We start from the raw sequence: 19,356 nt of genomic DNA on the forward strand, positions 1-19,356 counted from the left end.
AGACAGGTAATTCAGCAGCTGAGGCTCTGTGCCAGCAATTAAATGCTGATGAAAGTGATGGCATATAAAAAAACCCCACCACTGACAACAAAAATAAAACAAGCCAGAGCAATTACTGTCACTGCTGTTTGTTTTAGTCTGTTCTTCCTGCGGAAAATAAATCTTTTAACTCTTCCGACACCACCAAAAATAGAAAGCTAGATAATTGCCATTCACGCCTACCCTGTATGGTACCGCTCTCCCCATCCTCTTACAGCGGAGATGCTGTCATGGATTTAGAGCTACCCGGTGAAAATTTAGGAACACTGCATATAGGCATGGTTAATACGATGTTTAATGCATGGATTAACAGAAGACTTTCTAGATTAGAAAACAGCAAGCGAAAGGCAGTAGACAGTATGTTGGAAGATGAAGCAGAGATCAGGCTACCATTGGCATGGTCCCTGTTGCCTACACGTGCAACCCAATGTCCCTGTCTGGGGGTGGGATACCCACAGGTGGGTGCAGGGTGTGCTCAGTGTCACGATCAAGCTCCTTTTCGTCTTATCTCACGGGGAAGCTTCCGAGTGCAGACCAGCATCCAGAAATACCTGGGTATCATCAGAGGAGTTTTGTCCCTGGCCTGAAATACAGCAGAGGCTTAACCCGTGCCTGCTAAGTCACTTCTAGGCAGAGACGCCATGGAGGGTTGGGAGATCTGCTTCTGCACAGACCTGTCAAAGCTGGGCAAGGTGCGCTGCTGTTGCAGAAGCCATTCATTGTCGAGTGCCTCACGTTGGGCAATGGGGCACCAAAGCTGCACTGACCCATGCAGGCCTTACAGATTTTCAGCTGAGGGCCAGCATTGGGGTCAAGCCCTCATTCTGAGGTGGGTCTCACAGCTGGAAAGCCGTTCGGGCAGCTTTCAAAGGAGGGGAAGATGCATCCAAGGAAACTCCCTAAAAATCTACAGGAGGAAAGAAATAAATGCACAGGAAGGGAAGCAGACGAAAGAGAAATCTGAGCAAGAGCAGTGCTGGCAAAAGCAGCTATTTCCATGGCCCAGCCAAGAAACAACCTACAGTGACAACAATGAAACTTTGACTGTTCCAATCAAAGCCACAAGAGAAAAAAGTCCGTATTTCTCATAACGAATCCATGGAGCTGGAAAAGAGCATTTTCAGTTAAAACTACCAATGGTGAAAGATTACATAAGATTTCAGTTCACCTGCACCGAGCGTGACCTAGCTATGCTGTTCTTGATCCAGATCTTGGCCTGGTTTCCTCAACCAACTCGAGGCTCTTTGCAGTAGGAGGGACGGCAAACAGCCTTAAGGCAGTCCTCCTCTCTGCACTGAAGAATTTCCTGCACGGAAAGGAATTTTATAGCGCTGCAAATTTGGCAGACACAGCCCTGTGTCGCCCCAAATCTGCAGGAACACGGATGGAAAGGATATATAGTAGGGGCATTCAAGGGCAGGAGTTGGGTGGGGTGGGGTGTAAAGCAGAGTAAATATCTGAGTATCTGAAATGAATAAAATTCTGAACGAAAACCAAGAGACAGTTCTACTTAAAAAGCTGTAAGATACATTGAGTGTCTGTAGGGTTTACAAGTTCCTTCGGTCATCTGGGAGAGAGACCATAAATAACAGGACTTTAATTTGCACCGAAGTCGGCCTTCATATTTTTCCTCTTGAGGTTGAGTTATTGCTTTTCCATTTTAATGATTAAAAGCATTTGTTAAAGAGTTGCACAAGACACAAAATTACAAAAGAAATGTGCCAATAACTTAATAGTTTATTAGTCAGTCAACAATATTACAAATATTTAAAAATTACTTAATATAAATAGTTGGCAGCAAACTATTCCATTACAGAGTTAAATTACCAGTACAACAGACAGACTGGAGATTTAGACACCTGGAAGATAACAGTAAAACAAACTAAAATATTTAACAAAAAAATTTTAAGCTGAAGGCGATTACCTAGTGTCCATAAAAGCATGGGTTCTCTTTTTATTTAGAAAAAAATAAAAAACTGCTTTAACACCCCATTAGGAATACAAAATAAAATCAACTGAAAATATTAATTTGCATATCAAAGAACCATTTATAATTACAATCCAAACACTCCATAAACCACTTGTGCGATTCTATACAGAAACTCGGAATTAGAAACTAGTTGCTTTAATATTACAAAGATTTCAGCTCCAAAAATAATTCAACATAAAATAAACTTTAGCAATTAGCGTCATAAAATTATATATTTCCACATAAAAATACAAAATAATATTAATGACAAGAATATGAAAAATTATTCCAAGTATTTTACTACTATTAAAATAAAATAAAAACCAAAAAAACAAAATAGAAATATGCATGAAAAAAGTCTCTCCTTTTGTTAGCAAAACACTATCCAAAATAACTACAATCATTTACATCAGTACAAAGATTTCTGGATTTAAAAAATAGTTGCAATGACAAAAGGGGTATCTTTTCTGACAGTAAAAAATGACACTGTGGATAAAATCTGCAAAATATGCAATGAAAAAAATAAATTTGCATTAAAAAGGTTTACACTGTTATTTTTTTATACAAACATTAGAAACAGTATTGCACATCACAACACAGAATCGAGGTTAGTCAGCCTTCCAAAATGTGTTATATTCAAGTTTTGTAGCATCTTTGAGGAGAGGCTTTGTGCAGCCAGATGCAACAGGGATAAAATATCAAGTGTTTTCCATACACAAATATATAAATGCTAAATGTTTCCTTCTTAACAAAAAGTGTGGATTTTTAAAGGTTTTTTTTTTTTTTTTCCTCCACAGTCATACTCATGGGCAGCAATATGCACATTTGGGGAACAAAAGTGAAGAAGCTTTAAAAATACAAAAATACAATCAAACTAACTAGCAATCTTCTACAAAAATAGTAAAATAAATATGATCTGTAAAAAAAAAAAATCAAATACAGTGTTCAACAGTTAGAAAATAAGAACTTAGTAGATAAAAAAGGAAAAACAAAGAAAAGAAAAAAAAAAAAAGGAGGTGGTGCAGGGTACGACAACCATAAGTTGAATTGCTCCAGAAATGAAGTGACAAGTAAAACCAGACATTTCAGTTATTTTTACCCATGCCAAAAAAGGGCATCCCTGTTTTGTCCCCCTGTGACTTACTTATGCAGTTCCATTTAAACAGGGAAAGCATTTTTCAACATCTCCAATTATTTCAATTTTTTACTATTTTCATATTAGTGTTCATTATTTAATATATTTAAAGGCTCTTCAATTTTAAACATTAAGCAGAAAATATGAAAATAAAGTTTAAAAAAATCTGCAGAATTAAATTATATCTAAATAATTAACATTGCAAAACTACTGATTTCTTTTCTAAATTCCAAAAATTGAGGTATAGCAAAGGAGATGTCATCAGTCAAAAAAAGTGTGCCTTAAAATAGCTGACTGTTGGAAAAATCTCTCACAGAGATATAAAAATAGTGCATAACAAATGTCAAAATGGATCAAGGTTTGGCAGGGTTAAGGTTAGAAAAGAATACTCCAAAAAATCTGGAGGATCATGGTTAGGTAACAAATAGGGAACATTGACAAATAAATTAGTAAAAAGCTCTTCTTAAAACAGCATCAACTTTAAACATTAAAAACTTGAACCACAACCACAATAAAACAGCAGAGTTAGACATGAACCACGTATTGTACAGTACAAAAAAGCACACCGTAGACAACCAATATAAGATCAACACTTTGCTTACGTGAAGGATTGTCCCAAGGGATTGTGAAGAACAACACCCTTGTAATTTCAACTCTAGCATCAGGCTCTTAATTCTGCATGACAACATTTACGTTGAGTGCTTGCTCAGACTGCAGAATAACTTCCGTTAAAAAGTAGGGGCTAGTTGCATTAAAAATGCTCTGAGATAGACAAAAACACTGCTAGGATTTTCTTTTAGTGTTCAGTTAAATATTGCCTCTGTCCTAACTATGTTTGTTTTTCAAAATCTGCAAGCAATGTCATTACTAGAACTCCTTCATTAAAATAAAAACACTATCCTTGACTGTCAAGTAGCTACTTTTCATGCAACAGTGACCCCAGTTTGACAGAAGACCACAACGCACACAGGTCAAACATGTAAGCAAGATTTCTGTAAGCCAAATTTCACTGTTGTCTTAAAGGTCAAATTTAGTTTGTTATGCAACTAGCCGTCTGTATATTACACCTTCTCCATTTTGACTTTACTTAAATTTAATTTCTAAAGCGTTACGCATTCTTATAGAAGTCTATTTTTGTATGCATTTGTCATGGGTTTCACATTTGGTGACTGGTTAGCAGTGTGCTGGCCATCTTTGGTTTGTAGAGGAAATCTTAACCATGAACAATCAAGGGGGCTTAAAAGAATTTCTTGAATGCTAGCTTTTTACTCAAACTCGTATCTATACTACGTCACGCCACATTAAGTAGAAGCACACATCACAAAATTGCACAGGGATTACAATATTACATCCAGTCTGCATAAAATTGAATTCCACTACTGACCAGGTCACAAAATGGCTGCACTTTCTAGTCTAAAACTAATTTGCATATTGTACACATGTAGGACATTTTTTTACTTCAGTCACAATAATGCATGCAAGTTTGTTTTTTTGTAACAAATTTTGTAAATTTGCTCATGCTACCTAGTTTCAAGAGAGCCTTTTTTGAACATTTGCAATAACTCACCTCTTGTTAATTAATAGTTCTAGTGCATGCATATGGTGTATACAGGTAAGTAAACATGCAAGTTTTTCACATTCTAAAACTATGGCAGTTTAGGCCATATTGTGCTGCCTGCATTTAATCTGTAATGCAGTGTGTCTTAAACGTTTCAATCCCGTATTAATAGGTGGCATTACACATAACACCTATATAGCAGCAAAGCTAATACAGCTTGTGATTAAAAATGTTTAAAAATAGCTAATAAATCAGATTATCTTGAGGTATTATTTCTTGCAAGTCAAAATGGAGAGCAAAAAATCAACCCTAATTTTTAGTTTATGTATACACTGAAAATAGCAACAACAATAAAAATAAGCTTTTTGTAGCAGACATATTCCATCTTCACTATTTTGCTACCTTTGGTAAATTACTGGGGCAGATCTTGAAGTTAAAAACCCATGTTTAGAAATAAGTGCACGCTTCACCCACTAAATATAGCAGCAGACTGTGTGCCCCTACGCAAAAACATTCTCATATCTAGTTTTAACTTTACATATAAAAATAACTTGGAGAAAATACAAAAAAACATTTTATTTTAACATGAAAATATCACAAAAATTAGTAAGCCTGAGATGTAGGGTTTTGGTGAAAAACAAGAGGCTTGTAGTGTTTTGGCTGCTGATAAAGATGCATGTATTGATAGCTGGGGTGAAAAGCAGAAGAATGCACTTATTTCTTCTGCATGTCAGTATCTTCAAACACAGTAAGCCACATGCACCCTTCTTTCCTTATGTAGATGCTGGTTCACCATGTTTAATTCCAGCGGAAGTGGATCTGACGTGGGCGGTCAGCCCCCTCCTTTACCAATGGCTTATGGAATTCACGTCCTGCACGAGAGTGGATATTTGCCCAACAAAACTCACAGTAATACTGCAGGCAAGTGACATTGGCACAAAAGAAAGGAGCAAACTTTCCACCGCATCGTGCACCCTGGCATTCGTCACACATCTGGTCATCCAACACATATGGCTTTACCTCCACCTGTTGGAGTACCACAGAAACAATTCTAGTTAATACCTATTCCTGGCATTCAGGTTTTTCTGGTTTAAAAAACCCAACCAAACCAAACAAATAGAAGTCTGAAATCAGACATACTAATGTCTTTATCTAACTCATCAGTTATTACTGGTTATCTTTTATCAACTACAGATCTATCCAAACAGTAAGCAGAACACTTTAAGGCAGATCTTTAGAAGTACACTCTGTATGTAATAAATAGCTACATCAGAACCTCCCCGTAATTTATTCTGGGAGGATGCTCTTGGCAAATGATAATATGGGCGCATGTGTAGAAAACGAATGAACAAGCCCAAAGGTCTCTTGACTAATCTCATCACCTCCCAAATGCACCTCAACATGGCATCCAATTCGATACTGCTTAGCAACAAAGAACTGAACATACAAGAATGTAACCACTGATATATATCAACCTTTTTTAAAAAAAAACCAAGTATAAGTCTCTGCATGTACTACTTTTGTGTGCAAATTAAAAGTACTTTCTGCAGGCTGGAATACAGATCTTTTAGCACTCCTGTTCCCTGTAAATCCAACTCCCTATTTCTAAAATATGGTCAAATTTTGAGCTACAGATTTTGGTCATCTATTACTTTCCCTTTTTGTGTCTTTGAGCTGTACAGAAATTTGTATTCAACATATTTCTGAAAATATTTTTAAAAGATCATTTTGCAAGTCTACAGACTGCTAGAAACACCTGTCTTACACAGCTTCTGTCTCCCAAACTCATCTGACTGCCTGAGTGGAAAAGTGGCAGGAGTCCAATGGTAAATTTGCATTATGTCTTTGCGTAACTGAACTGTTACAGACTGCCATCAGACAGGAAGAACTTCATAATAACACAGAAAATGAGTTGACTCCATCATTAAGGAATGTATCATTGTCTTCCACATTTTCCTCACTTTTAAAGATGGTATTTTCTGCCTTTTGTTGGCAAAAAGTTATTCTAGTTCATACTAAAACTCACTGCTGTAAGAGATTTTTTTGCTGAGATACTATTACCTGAGAAGAATGCTACGTATAGACATCAAATTTACGTACTATACTAAGCCAGAATACATCTGAAAAAATAGGAACTTTAAGATGCTTTTTTCCCCGTTGTGTCTCCAGAGAAAAAAAATTACACATACAGCCCACCCAGAAGTTTTACAGCAAAATAGTCTTCATGTTCTTAGCTTCAGAAGTAGAGGTCATACTTGATACATCAAATGCATCTATGTTTGAAATATAGTACGCTTCTTCCAGTAATCTATATTCAGTACAAGCTCTACTTCTTATTCCATTACAACGACCTGCCTCATCACAAGTTACACTCAAACTTTCCAATAAACAGCTACCTTATGCTGTAACTGTGTTCGTGGTTCAAAATTACTGAAAGCATAAAGCAGCATATATTTCAAGCTTCGGTGCATTAATGCACCAAGATTGGTATGAAGATGATTTCAAATGTATTAGAGAAACACTTTGGGGAATGGAAGTATTACATGAAGAGGTTGCAGACTGCTGGCATATGAAAGTTAACAACATTTTAAGGAATTGTTTGGAGCTGAAACTCCAAAGGAGTTTCAAGGAAATGTTTGGAGCTGAGCTTTCTTATATGATAAAACAGGATGAGGAGCACTATATTGAAGAAAAACATCTGTTAGAGAAACTAAACATACCTACACATCAAAAGAACTGGAGAGAAGCTGCAGAGTACTTAGGTAAGGAAGAAGTTAAGAAGACAGACAATGCTTGTTAAGCGACTGTGACACTAAGATTTCCAATTAAGGTAGGAAAAGGTATTTGAAAAAAAAAAAAGCTATAAATACTTTGAACCAAATTCAGAAGGATAAACAGGTGAACTGCAAAATTTAGCAATGAAAAAAAGACTTTTCACACAGACAAACCGGTTAGGGAAAGAATGTGAAAAGACAGCAGACCTACAGAAACTGGATATAACTGGTATAGAAAGGCTACACTAAGGTAAAGGGTAGGAGAACAGCCTGCCTCCACAATTTCAGGGAAATATGTAACGTATCGCTGTATTGGCCAGCACACACACACAGCTCAGATGAAGGCAGCACCCGAAGTAGGACTGTCATCTTCATTTACAAAAACAGCGATTTATAGATTTATACAAATTGCTTGCTCATCTATAAATCAGCAGTAATACTGGTATCAGAATATTTTCAGAGCCTGAAAAGGCATTCGTGTATAAATTCCATGGAGCAGAAAACTATTTCTAAAAAATAGCTTTTTTCATACTTTCAGAAACAGCTAAGAGTTAAGGTGTTCCCTAAAAAGAGGCTGTTCTCTATTACTCCTCAGTAACGCAAATAACTGGGTGGTATAAATATATATCATTATATAAATAATAAGGACTGACCATATGATTTGAGAAGATGATTTTAAAAAATAAAGATTAAAAAAACCTCTGGAATAAACAAAGAAGCTCATAAACCTTCCCTATCACAAGATTTAAAGATGAATTTATTAAAATACTTAGGTTTGGCATTGCTGTATTTGGCAAGTGAAATACCTCAGGAGTAGCACACATTTTTAAAAATAAGAAAAAAACAAGGACACTAATAAAAATACCCAAAATTCCAGATTTAAGGGAATACTTGAGTCAAAAAATTATTTTTCAAGAATTAGAAAAGCAACACTAAAGTAAGAACACAAATTATAACAAAAAAGAAACTGTGAGAGTTCAGATATTTAAAGAGAAAGCCTAGAACTTCCTTCCCTCTCCCCACAACCTCTTCAGCCCATGAACAGCTATCTACAGATACATTACATGCGTCTTCCGTTTTGTGTTGCGGTGGGGTTTTTTTTGGTTTAGTGGTAGTTTTTTTTGTAACAGTGATTGAAGAAATCACTTGACTACTGTTTTGCTAAATTAAGTCTCATGAATATAACTCACATGCTGTGCTTCTGAAATCTAGTATTTGGTGTAGATTTTTTGGGTTTCTTCCCCTGCCCAAGCTCTGAGAGACCTGCAGCACATGCCCTTTCCCCTTTAAGGATGTCAGTGTTATATCACACATTAACAAGTTATACCCCTTTCTCTACAAACAGCAAGCACTGCCATTTCAGATGCCTTCTCAGCATCCAAAGAGCCCTTAAAATCTCTGGTGACCTAACATTAAAAAAACCAAACCAACATACTTGGAAGTGCAGCCTTCAAAGACAAGTTCATATCTTCCTTTCTGAGATGGCACTGCCAGTCTACCACATACTCCTCTATTGCAAAGGACACTCCCATGGGAAGAGGAGACCAAGATCTAGGTTTCCCTTACCTTCCATTGTTCAAAGTCCATGTCTCCCACCCCTGAGGGAGAATAAGTTTGGATGGGACCCAACTGTCCACTCTAAGTTTAAAGTCAGGTCACTTTACAGCCAAATCCACTATAGACGGTTCCTGAAAGATACTGAGCTATATCTGATTCTGAAGCTAAATGATCCATTTAGCATTTCTTTAGGTGTTTTAGAGTCTGGTCCTTACTCCTATTTTGTCCAAATACTCAAATGAAAGATGATTAATAGTTTTATTTCCCCTCACACAGTCACAGTGTCAAGGATATTTTTCCTGTTACATAATTAGCCCAAAGGCAGAGCTATTAGCCAAAGTCAGCTGCAAGTCAAGGACAGCAATTCCAGCAGCAAAACGTAGCCGTCACATCTTAATGTGAAGCCTCGTTCACTACCGACATTCAGACTCACTCATCCTCTGGAAAGGGCCACGTTTGGGGATTTCAGCTCACCAGGCAACTGGTATCTGAGAGACAGATGTAAAGCTGTATTACTTTGCCCATTTGAAAGGAGAAGCGCATGCTACCTCCCTACAGCAGAATTTTGTTAACTGTACTACTTTCTTTTTTCCCATGTCTTTGATCTGTAAAGGAGACTGGACCTTGAACTACTTTACTTACTCAACCCTTCTTCCTCTAAGATCTTTTTTTTAAAAAAAGAACATCTATTAATACCAGTGACAACCTCTGCAGCTCCTGACGTCAAAACTAGTGACACTTAAAACTGACATAATTTAGATGGCAGTTTTCTTTGCTACTCTGATACTTCTCATTAGGTGTAAATGAAGTTGATTAGTCTTCTTAATAAAAGTTAGTTTTGCTTTAGCTAGCAATAAGCATCTGTAACAACCAGAAACGTACATTGTTAAATACTCAGAAGATGCTCTCAAACAGAAAGGATAAAACACTTTATATTTTAGGTGTGGAGGTTGATTGATTCTCTGAAGTGCTAAGCACTGATAATTATGGTTGAAATTAAGGGCAGCTGCAAATATAGAGCTAATCTGAAACCAATGAATACTAGAGTTTCCTATGGATGACAGAGGAATTATCACATTATTTGGTTTCATTAGACCAAGGGAGAGAAAAAGATTTTCAAGCCCTCTGCCCATACACAACAAAACCAGGAACTCCAGAATGGAAAGAACATATGGTCTAACACATGTCCAAGAAACAAGCTGCTGCTTTGTGGAATGCGTGTTGTTCGTTCAGGAGGCATTCACTGTTTAACTCTTGGAACTAGTGGAGTTACAGGAATACTAAAAGAATGTAGCTGACATGAAAGTCAATCAAATGCAACGTTACCACAGTTGGAGAAGTTCCTTTATAGATCATCACTCTTACTTTTATTTTTTTTTTTAATTTCTCTATAACTTACTCGTTTATCAATATCGCCATGCTGAAGTTGAACAAACCGAGCACTGATGGCAGCAATATAACTCTGCTGATTGGAAAAAGCGACACGTCCAGCACCTTTTGGGTATTTCAGCTCAGGGTCAGTATCAATTCCAGCGTAACAAACTCCACCATAGAGACGGTCCATGATCATAGCCAATTCCACTATTAAGAAACAAAATAATGTTCATTTAAACTGTTCTTACAGTACAAACTTTATATAATATGCTTGTATATAAAAATACTAAAAAAGTTTATTTTAATAATTAATTTTGCAACTGCCAATGTAACAGTAATACCAAGAAATATAAAATCGTATTAAATAAGCTACGAAATACTCAGCAGACAGATCTTTCATACTATGGGTACATACATCCAAGGAACAATGGAATTCTAAGTCCCTGCAGTCCTTGACAACCTGGAACTGAAATTCCAGGGCAGTTTTCTTCAGGGGATTACAGCAAAAGACTTTTTGGGCAGGCATGGAATGTAAGCTGTATAAAATAGATCCACATGCCACAAATTCCTTGCTACATGTTCTCTGGCTGTCCTAATGCTCTATGTCTTACTTGAATTTCAAGATGTAGTTAGCATCTTTTCATCACCCACACAGAGCCTGATTATCTCTACAGTGCTACACTTACCATAGATAGTGACATTCATAGAAACAAAAATCTCAAATTTTACAGATCAAGTATTTTATACTTGATATTTTATACTTTAATATTTTATACTGAATTCAGTTTTGCAATTCATTTAGGTGGAAAATACTAATGTATTAGGGTATAAAGATGTCAGCAGTCATTGCTGTTCAATAACTGTTTGAAAAACAGTTTGGTTTTGTTTACTGCTTTTGTGAAGGCATGATTCTTATTTCACAATGCCATAAAAGTTTCATTTTCATATATACAGGGCATTTGAAAGCTAAGCATAAGAATTCATCCCTTAAATTTATCACAGGCATTCAGCACAGTAATCTGGAGTATGTGTACTGAATTTAACGAAAAATTAATCTGCAGTTGGAACATACTGTGTTTATGCTAGTTTACAGAGCTTGTACTACAGTCAAAAGTAGAGTTTTGAAAGTAAAATAACAGAAAAGCTTGATCATTGCAGGTCCAAAGTAGAAAAATTTAAGATTCTTTATACCCCAAATTTGCACTATCACTTCTTGGTTCTCCTACATCTTCCATCTGAAAGCTCATCTTTCTGTAAGAATAAAATTAATTACAAACTATGGAAGCTAATGAAGTCTAGGAGTCATTCTAACAGAAAACGGGATTTGAACCACTGTATGTTATGCTTCTACTTCCAACATACACTTCAATCTACTTACTAGAAGAGTACCTCATGCGCAATGACAAGCAGGTACTCATGGAGCATGGCAGAGAGGTTTTCATAGCATTATGTTAAAAACAAACTCTTTCATGACATAGTTTACGTTAAAGTTTTGCTAATATGATAAAAATCTTTTCTACAGCCTTAGACATGTAAGTTTCCAGTAAATCTCAACAATGAACGGTGATTTACGGCCAAAGCAGATGAAAACTGTTACTAGAGAAATGTAAGAATACACAAATATTGTACTGTGGTTGTAACTGTCATGACAGTCTTCTACTTTTATATGTTTATATCTATATCTATCCGTACATAACTACACAAAAGTATGCATGATTCAAATTATTTCCAATAATGTCCTACTTTTAAAAATAGCCACAGATTATACTCACCAGCTCTTAATGGTCTAGGGACTCCTCCAACAAAAATTGTTTTTCGAGGATCAAGTGGCTGGGAACCATCCATCACAAAGTCACTATCACTTAGATTCCAGGGACGGATCTGAACCTATTAAATTGGGAAAGAAAATAGTATGCTACTTGAAGTTACATTGCATCAGCCTCTGTAAGCTGTCAGTCATAACTCCATTAGCTTAGCATGTCTAGGTACTCTGTTTTAATCCTACTCATTCAAACCACTACAATTTTAAAACCATCCAACTGTTCCAGATGTTGAGCTCTGCCAATGGTAGTTTGCTTTTGATTATTTTCATCATGATCATTTCAAATGCAGCTTCAGACAGATGGCTGCTATAGCCTGCAGGCCATCTACTGTTTACTTACTGGCTTGTCCTTGATAGTAGGACTGGAAACACACAGATAGAGCTTTCCATCTTCTTCAATGCAGGCGTCAATCAGGGCCTGAACAGAACTCTCTTCTTGGAACAGGAGGAATGCATAACCTGGGAAAAAACCCAAACCAAGAGATATATTTTCTCTCATCTTTATCTTTCTTAATCATCTTTGCCAGTGACTTTTCCATACAAATGTGTTTACTCTAAACCTAAAAGGAAGTCAAACCAATTCTTTGTTATTAGTCATCATCTTTAACTATGTACTGCCTTGCCATGATCAACAGAACTTCAGGCAAATACTTCTATCCTTAAAATAATTCTCAAAAGAGACTAATAACCAAATAAAAGCAAACATGTCTGCTTTATCATGTACTGGAAGTCTAGGCTGAGCATAATTCATTGGCACCAATGGACATTATACAATGAAAATCCGACTTGGCACAAACAGCTAATCTCTATCCTAGAGATTAGATCAAAGCACTTTGTTACATAAGTGACCCGGCAAACCTCCCAAACACTACAAAAATAGGAATTAAAATGCTTATTTAATGCTGCAGTAAAAACAAACAGTCAGACAAGCAAAGAACCTCACGTTAGAATATTTTAACAGTTACAGTACAATGATATATACAAAATTTGTCACTTTACAGGTGCCTGAAAGCACAATTAGGGTTGTATTCGAAAATGAACTTTAAAAGGATCATAAATCTACATTTCTTTCTGAGATTACTACCAAGTGTGGAATTTTCACAAGAAGTTATGTTTTATTACTGGGATGGAAAAGTAAATGCCAAAACAGTTGCTCCAGAGCGGGCTTGGCAAGAGGGAGTGTGGCTGCTTTACCAAGCCTTTTGGAAATAATACTGTTTTTCTGCAAGGTGCTAGTTAACCCCTGGCAATTCTTACAGCAAACAGACAGTGTAGGTCATCAAGGCAAAGATGGTAGGGTACATCCTGAAATGCATTAAAGAATTGACATGCTAAGAAGAACGTAAGATTAGAGAAACAAATGCATGACTTATTCCAGATATATGGGAACAAAAGCAGGATTTAAGAAAAAGCTGTAGGGCCTATACTGGTGTTTCTAATAACTTGCCCCTCATTTCTTATCCCTCATACCATGGTCCTATCACAGCTTCCTACAAGGGACACCTGACAAAGTTTCATGTAGTCTATAATTTTGTGCAAATCTTATTTAGTTTCTTAACAAATATGCCGTAGGGAATCTTTGGGCTTTGGCTGAAGCATTTCCTTGTGAAGTCCATTTTTCATTGCCATACAATATTTTTTAGTGACGTGTTTAACTTAAGCTTAATTAGAAATTATTTAGATTCACAATCTGTTTTAGTGGGGATATCTTCCAGTATTTATCTTAGAATTTAAAATCCAGATATTACCCATGCAAAACTCACTCACTGAACAAGGGTATGTGCAGACTGGCATGGGTTAAGTGAGACTAAATCCGTGTAACAACTGTCCTTACTTGGGAGGAAGACAGGCATACACATCTCTGTTTGAATGGAGAGCTCAGTACAAGAATGATGGGACTGCAAAAACTAGATTAATCAAAGGGAGGGCTAAATGCACATGATACCAGCTAAGGGATCAGACATACAGAGCAAGACTCTCAGCCACAAGTGAGTAAAATATTTTGCCAGATGCTGATTTTTCCATCGATTTCTTATCCTAAAGAAAAGCCAGGGTACTGCCATATAGCTCCTGATACATAAATATGGCCAGTGTCTCCAAATGATCTACCACCTGTACATCTGCAGCTATTAATATGCTTAACTGTGGAAGCTTGTAAAAAGAGAGAAAATTCAAACACAAGAGCTTGATGAAGGAACAGTTAAGAATACTGTATCCTACCACACCTGAAATAAAAAGAAGGCAATACCAAAACTATACATTAATACTGCTTTCTCAGTGTTAATCTGCAAAGCATGTACTCATGTCTGGGTTCATCCCACTTAATTTTAAGCACCAGACAGGCTTGTGTCATGAGCTTCGCTGTACTCCTCCCCTTCTGAAGACACAGAGAAAGTTAGGGTATAGTCTGTACTATCAAATTGGTCTGGCTGCAGTTTTGCTCTACAGCTCTACTCCTTCAGTGATCTACAAGGCATTTTAGTTTACTCTCCAAGTCTAGTCTGGAGGAAAATAACCAGTTCTCTTCGTGAAGAAACCTGGCTAGAGAAGATAATTTGCTCAGGTCTCACGTTTTATAGCCATATACAGAGACAGCCAATCCCTTTGAGAGGATGCTAGACTTGCACAGTCAGCATACAAACCACTCTCCATCACTTGCCCTGGACCAGGGGACATTTCCTGGCACAAATCAATTACACATTAGCCACAGACTTCTCCAAAGAACACCAGTTACATAGGCAACCAGCCTATATTCATCAGCTAAAAAGTGCTTGCAAAGGGAAATTACACTCTTATCTTAGGTATTTCATTTAGACATCATAAATTAGGGCTCTTCTTATTACTACAGCTACTGCATGCACAACAACTGTATGGCACAGACTTCATTCTTACCCCTTTCTGCTTTCTCAATATATGCTTTTATCGGATTATTTTTCACCTCAACATCCGTAACTCATGAACCACTGTGGATGTTTAATGTCTGCAAAGCTAGTATGGTAGCGGTAAGTCATGTGCATAAGTATGATGAAAAAGATCAAGTGCTTAACTAGTCTTTTTTGGAGTTGTACTGAACTACATTTATCACTACATGTGTGATAGAAAGTACACGTCACTGAAACACCGTGGGGAGGTAGGGTGAAGAGTAGGAGGTGTTTTACTATACTACAAAACAGCTTAGCTCCCTATTTGCTTGTTTTTTTGGCATACCACATCAGTCATTTAACAGCTTCACACCCAACAGCAATGCAAGTCTGTTTACAGTGGAAAAGGAAAGCTACTCTAATAGTTTACTTTGAAGGAAGCTGCTTCATACCTTTGGGTCATATGTACACCTACAGTAGCAGATCACGATTAGATATTACTTGCCAAGAGACAAAGCTTGTATGTTTTGTACATATTTCACAAGGTGAAAAGTATTAGATGAAAAGGAGTCTTATAAAAATTTCTTGTTCATGGGTACCCCTACCAGAATTTATGCCTCCTGTGGGAGACAAAGCTTAGGAAACCCCTGTTAGTGTTAATCACTTGACTAAATTCCTCTGCATAACACTGGATCCTATTTTCAAAGGGAACTAATGTGGGTGACTTTGATAATGCCCATCCTTAGAAAATTACCTCAAGTAATAAACAAACCTTTCTGGAGATGATAATGGGCTTTAAAACTACATTCCCTGATACCTGAAGATACTGCACTGGTTATAAGCATCCTTACTCTGAGTTGATATCTCTCTTAACCAAACAAGACCAAGAAATTCAGTATTTTTTCTTCTTAATGTATTGGGTCAGCACTGGAAGCAGAAAGTCCATCAGTTAAGTTTGAAGACTCCTATCTGTATTACCAAATTAAACCTTTGTAAGAATTAAAAAACCCCACAAAATCAGCAACAACCCCCCTTCCTCACTCTATCAGAAAACACAGAACCAGTGTTTTCATTTTTTGTATTTATTACGTAAAGAACAAATCAAAAGCAAGGCATTCACACTGGTAGCTAACAATTTTCTGAGCAAGGTACAATTTTGTTATTTCATAGTAATATGGAAGTTTATCAAAAGGAGAAAGGTCGTTTCTTCTGCTATGCATACTCTGTGTAGAAATCAGAGAGCTTTAAGTTCTATCAAACTCCAGGAAACTCCTCTCACTAGTGGCTTAGAGAATGAGTCAAGGAAATCAGTGCAAGCCAGCACAGCACTGTCCACGCCAGCCAGTACAGCTGTATTTTGTTTTGGGGTTGGTTCCTCTACTATCCTGACAGACCCTCCCCAGAGCAGACTGAACAACCTCAGTGCAGTGCAATTCTTGCCCACAGAATGCTGCGCCTCAGCTTAAATCAGAAAGAATCAGTGTAAACTGCAGGTTAATACAGACAATGGATCTATATTTCATGATGGGAATAATTCACATTTGGGAAGGACACACAACATTTAATCTATTACTCTTTAAAGAGATCTCATCACCATATTAATTAAATTTAATCTTTAAAACATAAATCTTTCACTCATTTAGTTTCGTCATGTTTGATGGAGAATTAACTCCAAAATACATTTGAAGTGAAAAAATGCAGGCTGATATAATTGTAATATAGCTATTAGCTGAGACACTTTTGAGCAGGGGGGGGAGCAGGATTCACTTCAAGATCCAAACATCTATTTTTGTATTTCTGCAGTGACTGTGTTTAAGCTCCTACTCCAGTACAGAGATCCAGTTAATGTGGTCAGTGGTGTCTGGACGGTTACTCAGCCGACTAAGTGGGACACAGAAGTGTCTAGCACCATTTATCCTCCATAGCACTTTGCTTAACCTTCAGCTGGTGCTCCAGAGTGCTGTGGGGCTTCAATAGGTGCCACGCCGCATTTGCCAGACCTGTGTAAATCTTTTCGATATCCTCAATTTGGGTAAATGAATCAAGCTCAATGTGCCTATGTTACGGTGACCTGAATAGCCCTCTATACTCCACTGACTGTATTGGCCAGATTCCCATTGATTAAAGGAAGCTTAGACACTAATCACACATGAAGACACCTGCAATTACTTGCCTGAATCCAGAGTTCAATCCTAGCCAGTGTGATCAAGTAAGCTGGTAACAAGTTAAACAGAACTTGGATGGACCTGGGGTTTTGCTTCTTAAACTAAAACCAGAACACTTTCAACCTAATTTTTTCAGTCGGTTCTAAGTTAGCAGTTAAGAACCTTGAATGAAGGAAGCTATTGCACAACTGCTGTGATAGAAGGCAATAGAAACACCCAGACAACTAGAAAAGGCTGGGGATACTGTCCTGTTTAAATCAGATTATCCTCTGTTTGATACGGATTATAAACAGTACAGAGCACATTAACAACTGGGCATATTTTGAAAGGCCTTCTTTGGATTCACATATCCTCCCGGCACCATTTCTTTCAGAGCTTCATTATCATAAGAAGGAGTCCTCACCTCAGCAAGTTGCTTTGGATGTGTGTGTTGTTTCATAAACAAGTGTATTTGCCAACTACGTAATAAGAGGAGTTATGATAAACAGTGGCAAGTCAGAAAGGAAGGAATTCTCCATTACAGTTGGCAGATCACTTACACACTTTGTACTTTGATCTCAGCAGAAAAAAATGTTCTGCTTCAGAGCAAGTTTCCTTCTAAGATTAGTGTGAAGTTTTTAAAATTCCTGTTTTCTTTGGGTCTAATTTTGTGGTGAGCCAATACAAAATGTAATTAGTTAAGAACAAGCAGTTGGTGTTTCTCAAAAGGCAACCAGCCTTGATGGATCAGGACACTTTTTGCATCTCTCCAAGCAAGGAAATACTTATCATGAACTTGGCCTTCCCTCAGGACTTTCTGTAAGCAGACAGCCTGGAAGGAACCACAGCCTGGAAAACTGAACAAGAGTGGAAAAAAACCTCCCAAACCAGCAGGCTGTATCTCTTCACCAGAGAGAAGACTGCTACATAAATCAGTCCAGAACTGGAGAGTTCTGAGATGTCTTTGGAAAGTAATACAATGTCAAATCTCTAACGAGACTGAACAGTGAAAATATGTACACTGAATAGACTCCATGCAGAGTAACAAGTTAGAAATTGGAGCCTAAAAGTAAAAAAACTCAAACAATGAACTCCCTGGGCTAATAAAGTATATATTTCTAAATTGCTAATTACTGATCAGTCTCAAAGCTTTCTTAGTACTTTGCCTATCTTTAGCAGTTTCAGATGCAAACTGGTCTAGGGGAGGGTGTCCCTGCCCATGGCAATGAGGTTGGAACTAAAAGATCTTCCAACCCAAACCATTCTATGATTCTATGATATGTGTACATGGCGAGTGATACTTAAGACAAATTTTTAAGAAATTCTTCTACCAAGTAATCATGGGCCACATCTATTACACTGAAAAAACCACATATAAACACAGTAATATTCAGCAGTTAAAGCAAGCTGTATTTCCAGAGTATCTACAAAAAGAAACCTACACTGTATTTTAAATGTTAGGCTACAATACAAAACAATATTGAATAATGTAGCAAACCAAAAATTAGAATAAAGTTTTAAGATTGAAGAACAGCAAGTGCTATTAAATTTGAAATAAGGATCAGTTAATCATGGGAAATCAACTTATCACTTAGCTCACAAATGTGTCCTGAATTCATTAGATCAACAGACTGAAGTTCTTCTACCTGTACTGTCTCCTTTAAAAAGCTCTGCTTACAATATAGATTTTTTTAAATTTTTTTTTTTTTACTGTGGTATTTATAAATATTCCACCTATATCAAAAAGCTTTATTAAATGAGGATGTCTGGAAATTTATCCTTAAGATGTTCAGATGCTCAGACAGGACTATCTCTTTGGAAATGACCAGAATCCATTCCTTTCAGGTAAGAATATATTACATCTTCCCTCTTCTATAAATTCATCACAGACTCTGTGAGGTGCATCTTCCTCAAAGAGTTCGTCAAGAATTTCTCTTGGTAATTTATGAAGAGAGATGCACTCCTTCAGATAATTAAATTTAACTTGACAGTAGCTTTGTGTATCAGGCTGACAACCTAAGTTGAAGTCTCCTTGTTTGTCTTAAATTTCCACTCTTTAGAGAACCACCTGGGATAATAATACTGTCTTTTCCCCAACATAGATGGTCACATAAATAAATGAA

The 19,356-nt window shown here is 36.9% G+C and overlaps 1 protein-coding gene across 3 annotated transcripts in view; it reads right to left on the bottom strand.

The window, feature by feature from the left end:
• Positions 1–1,758: 1,758 nt before the first annotated feature.
• The window catches only part of CPEB2 (cytoplasmic polyadenylation element binding protein 2), a 55,287-nt gene continuing 37,689 nt past the window's right edge, over positions 1,759–19,356 (bottom strand). For 2 of the 3 annotated variants that reach the window (XM_075752465.1, XM_075752464.1), the window contains 4 exons: positions 12,569–12,687; positions 12,179–12,293; positions 10,432–10,613; positions 1,759–5,727 (listed from right to left, as the gene is read on the bottom strand). In XM_075752465.1, coding sequence (XP_075608580.1) covers positions 5,500–5,727; positions 10,432–10,613; positions 12,179–12,293; positions 12,569–12,687 — 644 coding nt within the window. In that variant the 3' untranslated portion in view covers positions 1,759–5,499. Of the gene's footprint in view, positions 5,728–10,431; positions 10,614–10,672; positions 11,658–12,178; positions 12,294–12,568; positions 12,688–19,356 lie in introns of those variants that run through there. The other variant, XM_075752466.1, reaches the window with a different exon arrangement.

Source organism: Balearica regulorum, chromosome 4 (assembly GCF_011004875.1).
Source record: "Balearica regulorum gibbericeps isolate bBalReg1 chromosome 4, bBalReg1.pri, whole genome shotgun sequence".
Lineage (NCBI taxonomy): Eukaryota > Metazoa > Chordata > Aves > Gruiformes > Gruidae > Balearica > Balearica regulorum.